Genomic DNA, 16,191 nt, shown 5'->3' with positions numbered 1-16,191 from the left:
CAATGCAAATGGACTGGACATTGTTAATGTAATTCTTGTCTGTATACATTGTATATAGTTTTTATTATACTTATTGTATATAGTTTTTCTATATTAGATATAACCTTTTTATTTAGACAAAAATGGGGACGTGTGATATTTTGTGTTCTGACAAATAAAGCTTGCTTGGAGGTCTGTACAGACAGGACACAAAGAGTGTTAAGACTGTGTGGAGAGAGGAGGTAATGAGGAGGGAAAGACAGTACCTCAGCCCTTTCAGGCTGAGGATTAGGAGAGGTAAGCAGTCTCTGGTGACTGCTGCTCTGCTGCTCTGATCTTCCTGTTTTTATTGACAAGACTAATTAGGATCATGCTTCACAGGGCTGGCAGTCAGAGAGAATAAATAGAAGAAATCTGGGAAGAGAGGAAGGAAAAAGAAAAGATACCAGTCACCAAGCTAGATATTCAGACGTGTAGTTAAGAAGGAAAGAAAAAAATACACAGAAATAGGGGTAAGGCAAAAGGCATACAGGATAAGTTAAGAAAAGATGGCAAGAAACAAGCCAAGCCTATGCCAGGCATTTATAAGTAATAACACTCCGTGTGTGTCTATTTTGGAGCTGGGTGGTGTGGCCACAAAGAGTAAAATCAACCAACTGCAAGCACCATGTCAGATGTCTCACAATTGTAAGTCCTTTATGGGGCCATGGTGCCCTGCTCGGGCTTCCTTCGGCTCTACACTCACATGGTGAATGTACATAAACTCGGAATCACTATTTAAAATTATTATTGTTTTTTTTTGTAAAACCTGGTTATCGCCTCCTCCTTTCTGTATGTCAAGTTCCTCCTCTCTCTATACAATAGCTGATTAGACTGAGTGGATGGTCAGGTTGGAAAGGTTCCCTTTTGCAAGGTCACGAAGGGGTGAAGGGTGGAGCGCTGAAGGTGAATAGCAGTCGGGAGAAGTGACTCAGACGAGAATCCCCAAACTCAGGTGACCCTGCAAATGATAACAAGGGAGCCCGCGGGCTGCAAGGACTTCCCTGCAGATGCCAGGAAGTTCAGTGGCCAAGGCCCAAGCTGCCCTGACGGGCTCCAGAAAGGCGTCTTTAACACACGGTCTTCCATAGAAAGGTGGGGAAGTTCCAGACCTAGAAATTGTGACATTGAATCGAGTTTTCTTATGGAAGCAAATCCGCTCTGAAAAAACAAGCAGGAACGCTGAGACTTCTGGGAAATGTAGTTCACCACACTCCCATCCCGGATTCTAGGATAACTTCCGCCGCGCAGGCCGCTCAGAGGGCCGCCCTACTGGGGTCGGGAATTTTGGGAAACGCAGTCCGGGAATCCACGATAGTCACGGATAACCTCTGGAGTCGTCTGTGCGTCGCCCCCGCTCCCCCGAGGCCTTCTGGGAAGTGTAGTCCAGGCGGGCCGTGCGGGAAGAGTCACTTCCGCCCCAGGTGCGCGAGGCCGCGCGCGGCCCGCGTCTCTCGGAAAGGTGAGCCGTCCCTCCGCTGTCCCCTCCCGCGAATGCCGGATGCTGTTCTTTTCGGGTGGCCCCGGGCGGTGGCCTCGGAAGGGCAGGCGCGCGTTGGCTCGGGTGAGCGGCCCGAGTGTGCGGCGCGCGGGTGCGCACAGGGCCCGGCCCGGCCAGCGGTCCCCGGGATGGGGCTGTCCCGGGCCTCGTCCCCGCCATCCCCGTCCCCACCGTCCCTGCCGTCCCCACCGTCCTCACCTTCCCCACCGTCCCCACCGTCCCCACCGTCCCGTCCCCACCGGCCCCAACCGTCCCCACCGTCCTCACCTTCCCCACCGTCCCACCGTTCCCCACCGTCCACCGTCCCCACCGTCCCCCACCGTCCCCGTCCTCACCGTCCCGCCACCGTCCCCGTCCCCGTCCTCACCGTCCCGCCATCTCCGTCCCCACCGTCCCGTCTCACCGTCCCCGCCATCCCCGTCCCCACCGTCCCCACCGTCCCCGTCCCCGTCCCCGTCCCACCGGTCCCCCCACCGTCCCACCGTCCCCCACCGTCCCCACCGTTTCCCCGTCCCCACCGTCCCCACCGTCCCCCGTCCCACGTCCCACCTTCCCCGTCCGTCCTCACCTTCCCACCGTCCCCACCGTCCCCGTCCCCACCGTCCCCACCGTCCCCGCCTCACCGTCCCACCGTCCCACCGTCCCCACCGTCCCCACCGTCCCCACCGTCTCACCGTCCCCGTCCCCACCGTCCCCACAGTCACCACCGTCCCCGCCGTCCCTGCCGGCCCCACGTCCCCACCGTCCCCGTCCCCACCGGCCCCACAGTCACCACCGGCCCCACCGTCCCCACCGGCCCCACCGGCCCTGTCACCACCGTCCCCATGTTACATTTTTATAGAATTTAACCAGCAATGTTTAGAAAGAAACCTAAAGAGCAGAGGCAAGTTCTCAGTGATGATGAACAGACAGGCGCATACCCAATAACACGGTTTACAATCATGTAAATCTTCCGTGATGATGGGCAGACAGGAGCATGCCCAATGATACAGTTTACAATCATGTAAATCTTCAGTGATGATGGGCAGACAGAAGCATACCCAATGATACAGTTTAAAATTATGAAGTTTGCTCTTTTAGTTCATTCACTGTGAAAATCAAACATTCATCTAAGCATTAATTAGACAATCAAAAGAGAACATTCTCTATACAATGAATTCTAATAGCTCTGGAAGTCCAAACAGCATTTGACTTAATATTTTATGCCCTGGTGTAATTGTTCTCAACTAGAAGCTGGGCTCGTTGAAAATCCCTCTTTTCCCATGAAGGGACCACTAATGATGAAATTCCCACTATTGGGGAAAAACAATAACAAAATTTTAACCAAAGTTGAGCAAGCAGCAGACAACAAAATCCTAAGCTCTGGGCTTGGTGGGCTTGCTCTGGCTGCAGCAGGGAGGCCACCTGTTGATTCTTTGTGATTGGTGCCACCACCCTGTGCTGAAGGGCAGTTCTGTGAAAGAGCCCAGAGGCAGCGTGCAGCCAGAGACAGAGCTCTGGGCTTTAACTATTCTCTGTTTCCTATATAGAAAAAGGCCTTTTTTTCTTCCTCTATTCCTACCCGGGAAGAGGCTTCATTCTTTCATTTATCTTTCTTTTATGGGGCCTTTTAAGTTTTAGGCCTTGTTTCATTATTTTCCCTTTTTACTGTGATAATCCTTTCTTGATTAAACAAGAAACTTCTATAGAGAAGTTTCCTTTCACTTCCTTTCCTTCCCTTGTCTCTACTGGGGAGTTTCCCTTTTCCTTTTTTTGTTCTTTGTCTCAAGAGCCATTCTATTTCTGTCTTTAAACATTGTGCAGTTAACCTTTCAGCCTTTTTAATTTCTAATCGGTTTCATCTGATAAAGGAGGAAGAGTCATCTCCAGGTCCTGTGTTTCCTCATTTTCTCTGTCCTCTGAAGCAGCCTTCCTATGGACTGTGAAGGAACCTTCCTTCTCCTCTGCTGACTGGCCATGTCTAGCCTGAGTGTCTTCTCTTTTGCTCTCCTGTTCTGCTTCACACACACCTTCAAGTCACTCCTCACTCTGCCACGGCTGCAGAGCATTTGATAATAAATTATATTCCCTGAGACGGGAAGTTTCCTGTGACCCTGATGATCCTGGAGTCCCCTTACCCTGAGGGCACTTTTCCTCCATTAATAAAGAGGCTGGCTTCTCTGTCCTTCGGCAGATCCTTTGTCCCTTTTCAATCCTCACATTGGGCACCAAATGTTCTGATGCAGGGGTGAGTTCATGAGGGTCCGTGGAAAGAAGACTCATAGGTACCGTAGAATGAGTCTGGCCTTCCCTGGCTGCAGGGGAACTCAGCCTCTCTTGGGACTGAACCATGTTCCCTCCGCCCAGGGCTTCTTTAGAAAGTTGACCTGCATATCCGCAAAGCAGTCTGACTGGGCCTCCAAAGGGATAATGTCAAATGCGTATTCCCAATAAGAAAATATGGCAGTCCTCTGGGTTGTTTTCTATCTAAGTTGCACATAGGCTTTTACCTGTGGGAACTCAGACCAGATTCACAAGGAGGGAAACAAGAGAAAGAAAAGCTACTGAGAAACAAAAGACGGAGTAGGGCTAAGTGCTGGGAAGCTGGAGGGCAGCAGGGATTCTCTCACAGCCCACGCGCTTGTTTCTCTTTTCAAACTGTAATGTTTACTTTTGGGTTCATGTGTGTAGTGCGTGCCTATGTGTTTGGGGGCAAACGCCCTTGCAGGTGCAGAGGCAGGAGGAAGACGGGGTATTGTGCTCTGTCACTGCTTCATTTGCTTGAGACAGAATCCCTCACTGAGCCTGCAGCTAGGCTGGTGGCCAGCAAGCCCAACAGTCCCCTTGTCTCTCCACCCCCCACAAACATGGGGCCATGAAGTTCCTTTCATGTGAACGCCAAGGATTGACCTCGGGTACCCCCCCCCCCCGCTGTGCAACAAGCCCCTTATCCACTGACCACCCCCCAGACACTTAAGTGTTTGCTTATTTTTCAGTGTTGGGGGTAGAATTCAGTGACTCCACCACTGAGCTGCATCCCCAGCCCTCACTGGTGAGTTCTTTATAGTGCCTCCACCATTGAAAATTGTGGGGCACTATTCTTGGGGAGACATAACCAAATGTCTACTCATTCCAGATAGAGAGCCAGTGACAGCCCAAAAAATCGAGTGTGGTGAGCCAGTGACTTTTACCGGGTTACTCACATGGATATGGGTGAGGGGTTACTTACAGAAGCAGAAATGACTCAATGACAGAATGACAGCTGTATCACCAAAGGCCACCACTGCGTGAGTGACAGCTCATAGGGCTGGGAACCTAGGGCACATGGCACACACAGCCTGCAGGCAGCTCAACCAGGTGTAGAGTGCCTCTTCCCAGTGCCTCAGTTGGTCTGAATGTCTTTCTGTCAGCTCAGCTGGTCTCTACTTTTGGGACTTCGACTGCCTGACCTACTTCTAAGCTGCCCTGCCATACAGTATTCCTTACTGCTCAGAAAGGTCTGGGAAGGGAAAGGTCTGGTGAACTGGGAGACTTTCAGGGAATTCCTGAAGCTTTTCAGTTGTTTACTTCCTGAATTGTATTGAGCTTCCCTGCATGAGGGAATGTTTTACCTCCCTTTAGAACATCCTTCGTTTAAGGAGGGTTCCTGCAAGATGGGACATTTTATTTTGAAAGATATTGCTACACAACATTGAGCCACACCCCAGCCCCTCACTGGGGGATTCTAGGCAGGGGCTCTACCACTGAGCCATGCCCCTAGCCCCTCACTGGGGAATTCTAGGCAGGGGCTCTACCCCTGAGCCACGCCCCCAGCCCCTCACTGGGGGATTCTAGGCAGGGGCTCTACCCCTGAGCTACACACCCCAGCCCCTCACTGGGGGATTCTAGGCAGGAGCTCTACCACTGAGCCATTGCCCCAGCCCCTCACTGGGGGATTCTAGGTAGGGGCTCTACTACTGAGCCACACCCCCAGCCCCTCACTGGGGGATTCTAGGCAGGGGCTCCACCACTGAGTCACACCCCAGCCCCTCACTGGGGGATTCTAGGTAGGGGCTCTACCCCTGAGCCAACTCCATCCCTTCACTGGGGTCAGAGAGCATGTGCAATTCTCTGATGCAGAGTAGAATTCTCTTCTGGGTAGTCATGGGCACATAGAAAATTTTTATTCCTTATTCCATCCATGCCTGATGCACAGAATCCTAGCAGACCTTAACACTGAGTGCCAGCTCTTACAGCCCATTTGCAGGTGACAGAATTGAAATGTAGTGGGCTAATGAGCTTAAGCTAGGGTTAATCAATGAGAGCCTACTAGCACAATACACCTTTTAAAATTACTCATATTTATTTAGTGTGGGTGTATACACACGCATGTGTCAGAGGACAACTTTGGGAGCCAGCTGTCCCCTTCTTTGTGGGTCCTTGGCAGGAATCACCCTTACCTGCTGAGCCATTACAGCCCGTTCCCAGTTTCTAAACATAAGCATTTTGTCTCTTGATGCTACTTGGAGCCAGTACATTTCATTACCCTCTGTCAGCACACATTTCTCAGGATGGGTGTGAACACACTAGAAGCTGTCCAGTAGGAAGCAGGAACAGTTGGGAAGGCTGTTCCTGCCTGTCGCCTAGGGTGGGACATCCAGGGATAGCGGGAATGTGGCCCCTGTGCCCTACTTTGCAGTACGTGCATGTGCCTGCCTCTGGAGGTGGGGGGCATGTTGACCTCACCTGGACACAGTTGTATTTTCCCGCTCTCATGTGTCTGTCATCCTGCCCTGCCTCCCCAGGTCTCCACCATTTCCTAGAAAAGAGGAGAAAACAACTAAATTGCAGGTGAGTTGATGTTCATCTGTGCCATATGTTCTGGTTTCTGTTGCTGTGAAGAGACACCATGACCCTGGCAATTCTTGTAAATGGAAAGACCTGAGAGTTCTCCATCTTGGTCCACAGACAGCAGGAGAGTGTGTGCCACACTGGGCGTGGCTTGAGCATGTGAGACCTCAAAGCCTCCCTCTGCACTGACACACTTCCTCCACCAGGGCCAAAGACCTCATAGTGCCACTCCCTATGGCCAAGCATTCAGACACATGAGTCTGTGGGGGCCACAGCCTGTTGAAACCACCACACTCTCTCGTGTCTAGAAACGTGTGCACTGTTCCCCTCTTAGGCCAGGGTCAGGAGTGGCGGCAGCTACTGGGCCGTACATATGTTAGTCTCATGAATAAATCTTCCTGAGTTTATTTTAAAATATATTTGCTTATTCATGGGGGTAAACACTCATACCACAGTGTGCCTGTCAAAGTGAGAGGGCAACTTTTGGGAGTCTAGCCTCGGCTTCCGCCATGTGGGTTCTGGGATTGAACATAGGTAGTCAGGTTAGGGTAAAAGCCTTTACCTCCCGAGCTGCCTTCATAGTTCTCATCTGTTGCATTTGAGTCCCCTTTGTGTGTGGGGGGAGGGAAGCTTAATATTCTTCCCTTCCCCTTTCTTTGAAGGAGGGTCTTACTCTGTAGCCTGGGCTAGCCCCGTCATCTGCTGTCATTGACTGGAGGGAGTTAGTTCACCCTCCAGACAGCACTCAGGGTATGCAAAAAATCAGCAAACCTTTGTATCTGAGGGGAAAATGAGGGAACGCACACACTTGCTGACGGTCACTTTCTCTTTTACCTCCTCTTAAACATGCTCTGTGAGCATCTGTGTCTGCCGGGTGCATGCTTTACATACAGCTGCACACCTCTCTCCCGCACAGCCTCACGCCTTACGCTTAGTGGCGTCCGTGTCCCATATTCGCCAGCTTCCTCCACATGGTCCAACCTTCACACTTCTTACATCTCTCACGCGTCTCTCTCCAGCACACTCAGCTCCGTCTCCCTTCACCGCACACACTCACACCCACACTCACACCTCCAGCCAAACTCTAGGCAGTTGCATGTTACCTTTCCAGGGCCCTGGCCCATTCTTAACGCATGGCATGTTACACAGTTTCTTCCAGGCTAGGTCGGGAACACTAACGCTTGGCTGTACACATAGCATTGGCAGAACCTCGAGCCTTTTGTCATTGGGAGCATTGCAGAAAGCCACCTGCTGCAGGAAACTTGTTCTTAATGGTGCCAGCCGGATATTGGCTTAACAGACACTTTGGGAACTTGTCCTTGGGCAAATTGTTGGCTTGTTAAACACTAACTGTCACGTGCTGTATACTCAAGGGCAGCTCTCTACAAGAGACTGTACTGTGCTCTGTGCTTCTGCAAGCTTGAAGGCCAGGACCAACTCCCGAAAGACTTCCACATACGTGCCCTGTCACGTGTACAGCTACAGACATACGCACATGCACACTCACAGACTCACGTGTATGTGCCTTCATGTGCATGCACACATGTGCACCCACGCACACACACACAGACACACATGCATGCACACACACACGCACACACACACAAATACAAGGGCTCCTTTGCAGCCCTCACGGTGGGTGGATCCAGCAGACAGAAGGCTGGCAGAGGTAGGTACTTCCACCTGAGAGCCTCTGAATCCCACATAGACTCTCCCTTCACGTCTCAGGACCACCTCTTCTATAATCATAGCCCACATGTGTTTGCTGTCACAGGAGATGGTGACATTCAAGGATGTGGCCGTGGTCTTCAGCAAGGAGGAGTTGGTCCTGCTGGATGCCGCCCAGAGGAAGCTGTACCGAGACGTGATGCTGGACACCTTCAGGACGCTGCTCTCAGTGGGTGAGGATGGGGTCCGGGTTTCCCCGAGGACGGACTGAGACCAGCTCTGTGGGAGCCCCGGAACTCCTGGAGTTATGCCCTGGGCTTGGTTGTCTAACTGGAAGCACTGGAGGATTCTCATGGCTCCGTCCCTCTGTGTTTTGAGCTGTTTATGAGAGTCCTGCTTGGTTTTGTCAACTTGACACAAGCTGGAGTCATCGGGGAAGAGGAACCTCACTTGAGAAAACCGTTCCATCAGGGTGACCTGGGGCGAGTCTGTGTGCCATTTTCTTGATTAATTATTGCTGTGGTTGTGGCCCAGGCCACTGTGGGTATTGTTGGCCTTGCCAGGTGGCTCTGAGTTGTGTGAGGAGCAAGCCAGTAAGCAGCGCCCCTCCATAGAGCCCAGGCTAGACTGTTCCCAAACTTACTGTATAGATGAGGGTGGCCTTGAACCTCTGGTCTGCCTGTCTCTTCCTCCCAGGTACACCTATGACAGACATACACCTCCATACCCAGCTCTTTTATGTAGTTTTGACAAAGTAGACATGATCAAACTTTTGCTTTTTTGTTTTTTTCACACAGCACATGAGCCCTTCAAACCAGGTCTGATAGCCCAGCTGGAGAATGAAGAGAAGCTTTGCATGGTGGAAGCCCAAGCAGGTGGGAACGATGCTTCTGGGTCAGCGGGTGGGAGTACTTTCTAGAACACAGGGCAGGGTGTGTCATTTCTCCCCTTAACTCTCCGCTGGTCCCCACTTGATAAACAGTATAGCAGATTTTACAGAGCTTAGAGCAGGGCTGGTGAGACATCTCCATGAGTTAGGGTGCTTGTCACCAAGCTGGGACCCCAGTTCCATCTCTAGAACCCACGGGGTGGAAGGAGGGAGAAAATGACTCCCCCAGGTTGTCCTCTGACCTCCACAGTCATGCCAGGGCGGCTTGACCACACACACAGAGACGACACACACACACACACACACACACACAGAGACAGAGAGAGAGAGAGACAGAGAGAGAGAGAGACAGAGAGAGAAACAGAGACCACACACAGACCACACACACACACACACACACAGAGACAGAGAGAGAGAGAGACAGAGAGAGAGAGAGACAGAGAGAGAAACAGAGACCACACACACACACACACACACACACACACACACAGAGAGAGAGAGACAGAGAGAGAGAGAGACAGAGACCACACACAGACACACAGACCACACACACACAGACCACACACACACAGACCACATACACACAGACCACACACACACACACACACACACACACACAGAGAGAGAGAGAGAGAGAGAGAGAGAGAGACAGAGACCACACACAGACACACAGACCACACACACACACACACACACACACACACACACACACACACACTCATGCTCACAAAGACAAAATACATTTTTCCACTTTGGGAATATCCCCTTTTGTTTTCTTCATTGGATCACCCAACAATCTATGATAAAGACCCAATGACATGCTTAGAATTCACTAAGCATGGGGCCTTAGTGAATGGGGCCCATATTTGATATCCAGATTTCGTTAGGAAAAACCCATATCTCTGTGAGGTAGAGGCCAGCCTGGTCTACCAGGCAAGTTCTAAGAGAGCTATGTCCTATGTCTGTTACGCAAAACAAAATAAAGAAAGAAAAAAAAAACCATAACTTTTTCTGTTATTTATTTATTTATTTATTGGTTTGTTTTTTTTTTAATTTTTGGAGACAGGGTTTCTCTGTGTATCCCTGGCTGTCCTGGAACTCACTCTGTAAAACAGGCTGACCTCAAACTCTCCAGAGAGCCACCTGCCTCTGCCTCTGAATGCTGTGATTAAAGGTATACCCCCTACTGTCTGGCAGAAAATCCAGACCTTAAGGTACCCAGAGAGCTGTAAGTACCCAGAGAACAGCGGGACACGCCAGTCTCCTGCTGTGAGCCAAGTGCTCAATTCCAAAGTCTCAGGAAGGTGTTGACTTGTGCATTTCTCTGGATTCTCCTCCTCCTAGGAAGCAAGGGTGGACATGCTGTGGAATCACACTCCTGTTGTCCCAAAGCATTCTCCTCATGTCAGACCTGGCCAGAAGGTGCAGGCGTGTTACCCAGAGGTCAGGGTTCCTTGAAAAGATGTCCAGAGAGGAACACGGAGTCTCAGCACCAAGGAGATTGCCCCTGCCTGGTGTGTGCAGGCATGCCGGTTCAGATTTCTGAAGATGGGAACTATGTGTTGCCTCCTGTAGATGATGACTCTGCCTCTATGAGAAATCAAGGGTTTCTGTCGCTGAGAGCCAAGCAGTCCTGGTGGGAGTCTTATCTCCGAGGCACATGTGATTGCCAGTGGGAAGGTCAGCAAATGTCCAGAAGGAGTCATTTCTGTAGGTGGGATGGCATCAGTTGTTTCTCCTGCCACAGGGACAATGAGGGGTTGCACAGAAAGGAGGAAGGCTCTAGTTTCCATGACAACAGAGAAGAGACCATGAAGATATCATCACTTAAGCAGGACTTGGTTAAATTAGGGCCTGAGCCCTGCCCATGTACTGAGGATAGAAAAGCCTGGGGCCTTGGTGACAGCGAGGACCACAGCTCTCACACACATCAGCAGTTCTCAAGAGGAAAGCCCTGCACACACAGTCCATGTGCTAAGGGCTGTCATGAGGGGTCAGCTCTTCACAGTCATCACAGTGTGGAGACGGGAGATGAAGGTGCTGCTGAGAGCCCTCCTCTGGGTTCCCCTCAGAGGGTGTGTACAGAGCAAGCGCTGGGCCGGGCCAGTGAGAATGTCCATCACGGCTCCCCTCTGAACATCTGTGGGTGTGCCCACCCAGGCAGCGCCTCCCAGCAGTGCAGCATCCCTGAGGAAACTTTGGGTTGTTGTTTACACTGTAATAGTAATTTTAGGGCCCACACTAGGGAAGAGCCCAGCAAATATGAGGAGAATAGGAATGTGTCTAATCAGAGTTTGTATCTCCAAGTGAATGAGATCATCCGTGCTGAGGAGAAACTATATCCAGGTGTGGCGGGCAGAAAAGATTTCACACACTGTTCCCAGTTTGACCCTCGTCACCGAGTTCCTGTGGAAGAGACTCTCTATAACCCTGCATGTGGTAACCACTTCAGTCTGCCCCCACATTTCCAGGACTTCCCAACAGTGCATCCCAGGGAACAGCCGCATAAGCATCCATACGGTACCAGCTTCGGTCAAAAGTTGTGTGTTCAAGGCCATCAGCAACTTCTCATCAGAGAGAAACCTTTCAGTAAACAGGGTAGAAATGGATGTAACTGGAGTTCCCGGTCAAAAGATCATCAGAAACAGAAGCCACACAAATGCAGCACCTGTGGGAAAGGCTTCAGTCACAGATGGGTTCTTAACATCCACCAGAGAGTCCACACAGGAGAGAAGCCGTACAAGTGTGAGGAGTGTGGGAAGGGCTTCAGCCAGAGTGCCTACTTGCATGCCCACCAGAGAGTCCACACTGGGGAGAAACCATACAAATGTGAGGAGTGTGGGAAGGAATTCAGTCGGAGTTTCTACCTGCAAGGCCACCAGAGAGTTCACACCGGGGAGAAGCCATACAAGTGTGAGGAGTGTGGGAAGGGCTTCAGTCGGAGTTCACACCTTCAGGGCCACCAGAGAGTTCACACTGGAGAGAAACCATACAAGTGTGAGGAGTGTGGGAAGGGCTTCAGCTGGAGTTTTAATCTTCAAATTCATCAGCGGGTTCACACAGGAGAAAAACCCTATAAATGTGGACGATGTGGCAAAAGTTTCAGCAAGGCCTCAACTCTCCTGGCCCATGAGAGAGTCCACACTGGAGAAAAGCCTTACCAGTGTGATGAGTGTGGGAAGGGCTTCAGTCAGAAATCATACCTTCAAAGCCACCAGAGTCTTCATTCTGGAGAGAGACCATATATTTGTGAGGTGTGTGGGAAGAGCTTCAGTCAGAGAGCATATCTACAAGGCCACCACAGGGTCCATACCAGAGTAAAACCATATAAATGTGAGATGTGTGGGAAGGGCTTCAGCCAGAGTTCCCGCCTTCAGGCACATCACAGGGTCCACATGCGGGGGAAACCGTACCAATGTGAGATGTGCACGGAAGGATTTAGTAAGAGTTCTTGTCTCCAAGCACATCAGAGGATCCACACAGAAGGAAGACCCTACAAATGTGAACAGTGCGGTAAGGGCTTCAGTGGGTCTTCCAGTCTCCAGGCCCATCAGAGGGTCCACACTGGGGAGAAGCCGTACAAATGTGAGGTGTGTGGGAAAGGCTTCAGCCAGAGATCAAACCTTCAAGCTCATCAACGAGTCCACACAGGAGAGAAACCCTACACGTGTGATGTTTGTGGGAAGTGTTTCCGCTGGAGTTCAGGCCTTCTGATCCATCAAAGAGTCCATAGCAGTGATAAGTTCTGCAGGAGGGAAGAGTGTAGGAATAGTTATTCTTCTGATAACCTATGCAGAAATGAAGGCCTGTCAAATGCTGTTCTGTTTTGTTTATGAAAATGTAGTGTTTGTACCCAACATGAATGCCAGTCTTGGTTGGGAAGCAACATGGTGTAGAGCTCTACCAAGAGTTTGTCAAAATCTCAACAAGCTTTTGCAGAGAGGATCAAGAACTTCCCAACATGCATGTCAGCAGGAATTAAGAAAAGTACAATAGGGCTGGAGAGATGGCTCAGAGGTTGAGAGCACCGACTGCTCTTCCAGAGGTCATGAGTTCAATTCCTAGCAACCACATGGTGGCTCACAACCATCCCTTATGAGATCTGATGCCCTCTTCTGGTGTGCAGATAGACATGGAAGCAGAATGTTGTATATGTAATAAACAAATAAAATCTTAAAAAAAAAGAAAAGTACAATCTTCATGTCCACTAGGACATAACCTGGATGATAGAGACATTGTCCCCTGCCAAGGCTGCATGACAATGGCTAGAGAAATGGCTCAGCTGTGATGAGCACTGGCTGCTTTTTAAGAAGACCACATGGTGACTACATGGGGCCCAGACATATGTTCAGGCAAAACACTCATATACAGAAAAATAAATGAAACCTTGCATAGTCAGACATTTCCTTCCTGACCACCTGGTCCCAAATAATCACTCAGAGGCTCATATAATGTACAAATGCTCAGCCAATAGCTCGGGCTTGTTACAAGTTAACTCTTAAACTAACCCATAATTCTTATCTACCTTTAGCTACGTGGCTTGGTACCTTTTCTTGGTACAGCATTGTGGTGTGAATTCCAATTGGTCTTAATAAAAACCCAGGGTCAGATATCAGTTGAATTGGTGAATGATCAGAGACACAAAGGAACAAATCACAGCCACCTCCCACCTTGCCAATTTCTCGGCTGAAAAAGGGCCACGGTCCAGTCTCTGCCCTGCTTTATCACTCCTCTCAGCCCAGCCATACATATCATGTCCTGTTTCCTCCCAGGAGCAGGGATTAAAGTATGTGCTACCATGGCCTGGCCTCTATTGCTAACTAGTGGCTAGCTCCTCACTCTGACCTCCACACAAGCTTTATTTGTTAAAGCACAAACAAAATATCACCACATTTGCACCTTTTTGTCTAAAATAAAAAGATTATAACTAATAAATACTATGTACAGTAAGTACAATAACTATAAACAACACACACAGGCAATAAACACATCAACAATATCTAATCCATTTAAATTTGACAAGTTCATTGAAGATACCCCATTATTTATCCTATCTTGGTGAGTCCAAATTGTATCTAATTCACCTTCTATCCTAATTTGTATTACCGAAACTATCTTTTAATGTCTCTACCTCTTAATCCCGAGTCCTAGGATTAAAGGTGTGTACCACCGCCTCCGAGCTTCTGACTGCTGGGATGAAAGGTGTGTATCACCACTGCCTGATCTCTATAGCTTATGGCTGACTTTGCTTTCTGAATCCTCATGCAAGCTTTAATAAATCAGCAATAATTACCACATCACCACACTTAGCCTCATCTTTCCTCCAGGTCCTCCATTGTAATTGAGGACCAGGCTCCAAGACTGCTATGTCTCTCCAGTCTTGAGGGATAATTCTATTACAACGGGTTGGACGCGAGTTTGATGTCTGCTTCACAAAGGGTGAATGCACGGCATATGAGACTATAGTTCCCTTGAATCTCCTTAAATCTAACATTTCCATAGGAGTCCATTCAGCTCTTGCACAGCCTTGGGAACATCTATCATTTGGCCATTCTTGTAAGGTCACTGGATAAAGTTGGTTGTTTGAAAACCTTATGCTGTCTGTCTCTTACCTTGTAATGCTGAAACTGGTTCTCCTTTAAATTCCTCTGTCTGGATCTGAATATCTCAATGATCTGTTTTAATAAGTTTTTCTAAGGCCTGCATCTTGGCACTCATATCAACCAACTTTTTAAAGGGTAAGCAAAGAATTACCAAACCAACAATAAAGATTATCAAAATGATAGTTAACTACAGAACAGGTTTGAGGCTAGCCTGGGCTACATGCCATCCTGCCCTTTTTTTTTTTTTTTTTTTTTTTGAAAGCAAAACCCAAAATGTGAAGAAAATAAGCATCCAAAAGTAGAATAACATGGGCCTAATATTTGCTGGTTGGAAACTCATGGCATAAAGCAGGGAGAGAGGGAACAGGGAAGGTGTCTGGCGGTTAAAGGCTGAGAACTTTCAAAACATAGTAAAAGACCTCACCTAGATTCAATACTCATGCAGGACACAAACAGAACACCAGGGTGTGGCAGCATGGGCTTTGAGGAAATGGGGGCCAGGAGGATAAGGAATCCAAGGTACAGAATCTACACAAGGAGCACAAGTCTGGGGAACACAATGAGTTCTAGTCCAACCTGAACTTAAAGATGATCCTATTAAAAAAAAACAAAAACAAACAAAAAACACCACCCCACCGACAGCTGTGGTGGCACGAGATTTTGATCTCAGCAAGTATATCTCTGTGAGTTCGAGGCCAGCCTGGTCTACACAGTGAATTCCAGGACAACCAGGGCTACACAGAGAAACCCTGTCTCAAAACAAGCAAATAGAAGAAGAGGAGGAAGTACACCGTATTGCTATTTCCAAAGGGGAAATGGGACAGTGTCAGCAGGGGGCTAATTAAGCAGTGTTGCTCAAGGGGAACCCAGGACCTCAAGAGCATCGCTGATGAGCATGCAGCGGTCTAGGGACTGATAACTCCAGTATCTGCAGGGGGAAACGCCAAGTCCCCAGGAACCGAAACCTTACCTTATCCTTTGAGGCCCAGGCCTCAGCTCCAGACCGGCCCTCCCAATTCCACTCCTGAGCAAGGACACAGAACTAGGTTCCTTTTGTCCTTTCATCGGGGCCTCCAAGAAAGCCCTGGATCTGTCAGACCGGCCGTCAAGCCTGCGTCTGTGCATTTTGTGTACACGAGATGCCCGTGGACACTAGAGGAGAGCCTTGGATCCTCTGCCACCGGGGGTTCTTGACAGTTGTGAGTCACGGTTCACTGGATGAGCAGCAATTGCTCTTAACTGTTGAGGCATCTTTCTAGCCCTGAGAGAGCTTTGCATACACATACAATTATATTAATTTTAATATTTATTTGTTAAGATTTATCCTGTGTGTGTGTGTGTGTGTGTATGTGTGTGTGTGTATGTGTGTGTTTAGAATTACATGTTGTTGTGAGTTGTCCAACATGGGTGATGGGAACCAAATCTGGGCCCTCTGTAAGAACAGTATGTACTCTTAACCACAGAGCCATCTATCCCATGTATTTGAATTTTTAAAAAATGTATCTCCAAAGCTACACAGAGAAACCCTGTCTTGAAAAATAAAAAAAAAATGTATATTAGTTTTAATTTTCTTATGAACTCCTAAAGCAACACAAAGTAACCTGTTGTTTGAGTGGGCTCCAGCTGTAAACCGTCTCAGCAAAGTCATAAATAGACTCCTTGGTGTCCCCACACAACCCTATTTTAGGGAGTAACAGAGATGT

At 49.2% G+C, this 16,191-nt stretch overlaps 1 protein-coding gene across 3 annotated transcripts; it reads left to right on the top strand.

The window, feature by feature from the left end:
* The first annotated feature begins 1,330 nt into the window (after positions 1 to 1,330).
* Znf112 (zinc finger protein 112) lies at positions 1,331 to 14,480 on the top strand. 3 transcript variants are annotated; one of them, XM_027431138.2, is made up of 6 exons: positions 1,332 to 1,480; positions 4,495 to 4,550; positions 6,283 to 6,328; positions 8,103 to 8,229; positions 8,794 to 8,871; positions 10,230 to 14,480. In XM_027431138.2, the coding sequence occupies exons 4-6, from the start codon at positions 8,106 to 8,108 to the stop codon at positions 12,719 to 12,721; spliced, it is 2,694 nt and encodes an 897-aa protein (XP_027286939.1). In that variant the 5' UTR covers positions 1,332 to 1,480; positions 4,495 to 4,550; positions 6,283 to 6,328; positions 8,103 to 8,105; the 3' UTR covers positions 12,722 to 14,480. The 3 variants fall into 3 exon arrangements, with proteins under 3 accessions (XP_027286938.1, XP_027286939.1, XP_027286937.1); XM_027431137.2 differs by lacking the exon at positions 4,495 to 4,550 and having other exon boundaries at positions 1,331 to 1,480; XM_027431136.2 differs by lacking the exons at positions 1,332 to 1,480; positions 4,495 to 4,550; positions 6,283 to 6,328 and adding an exon at positions 6,520 to 7,997.
* The last annotated feature ends 1,711 nt before the right edge of the window (positions 14,481 to 16,191 follow it).

The sequence above is a fragment of the Cricetulus griseus genome, chromosome 9, assembly GCF_003668045.3.
Source record: "Cricetulus griseus strain 17A/GY chromosome 9, alternate assembly CriGri-PICRH-1.0, whole genome shotgun sequence".
Classification (NCBI taxonomy): Eukaryota; Metazoa; Chordata; class Mammalia; order Rodentia; family Cricetidae; genus Cricetulus; species Cricetulus griseus.
This window is presented reverse-complemented; position numbering and strand designations above follow the sequence as displayed.

Bases quoted from the DNA above. Each gene is read 5' to 3' on its own strand.
- Znf112 (XM_027431136.2), top strand. From the start codon at position 7,824: ATGCACACTCACAGACTCACGTGTATGTGCCTTCATGTGCATGCACAC. The intron at 8,230-8,793 runs GTGAGGATGGGG...TTTTTCACACAG, and splicing joins CAGGACGCTGCTCTCAGTGG to CACATGAGCCCTTCAAACCA. The intron at 8,872-10,229 runs GTGGGAACGATG...TCCTCCTCCTAG, and splicing joins CATGGTGGAAGCCCAAGCAG to GAAGCAAGGGTGGACATGCT.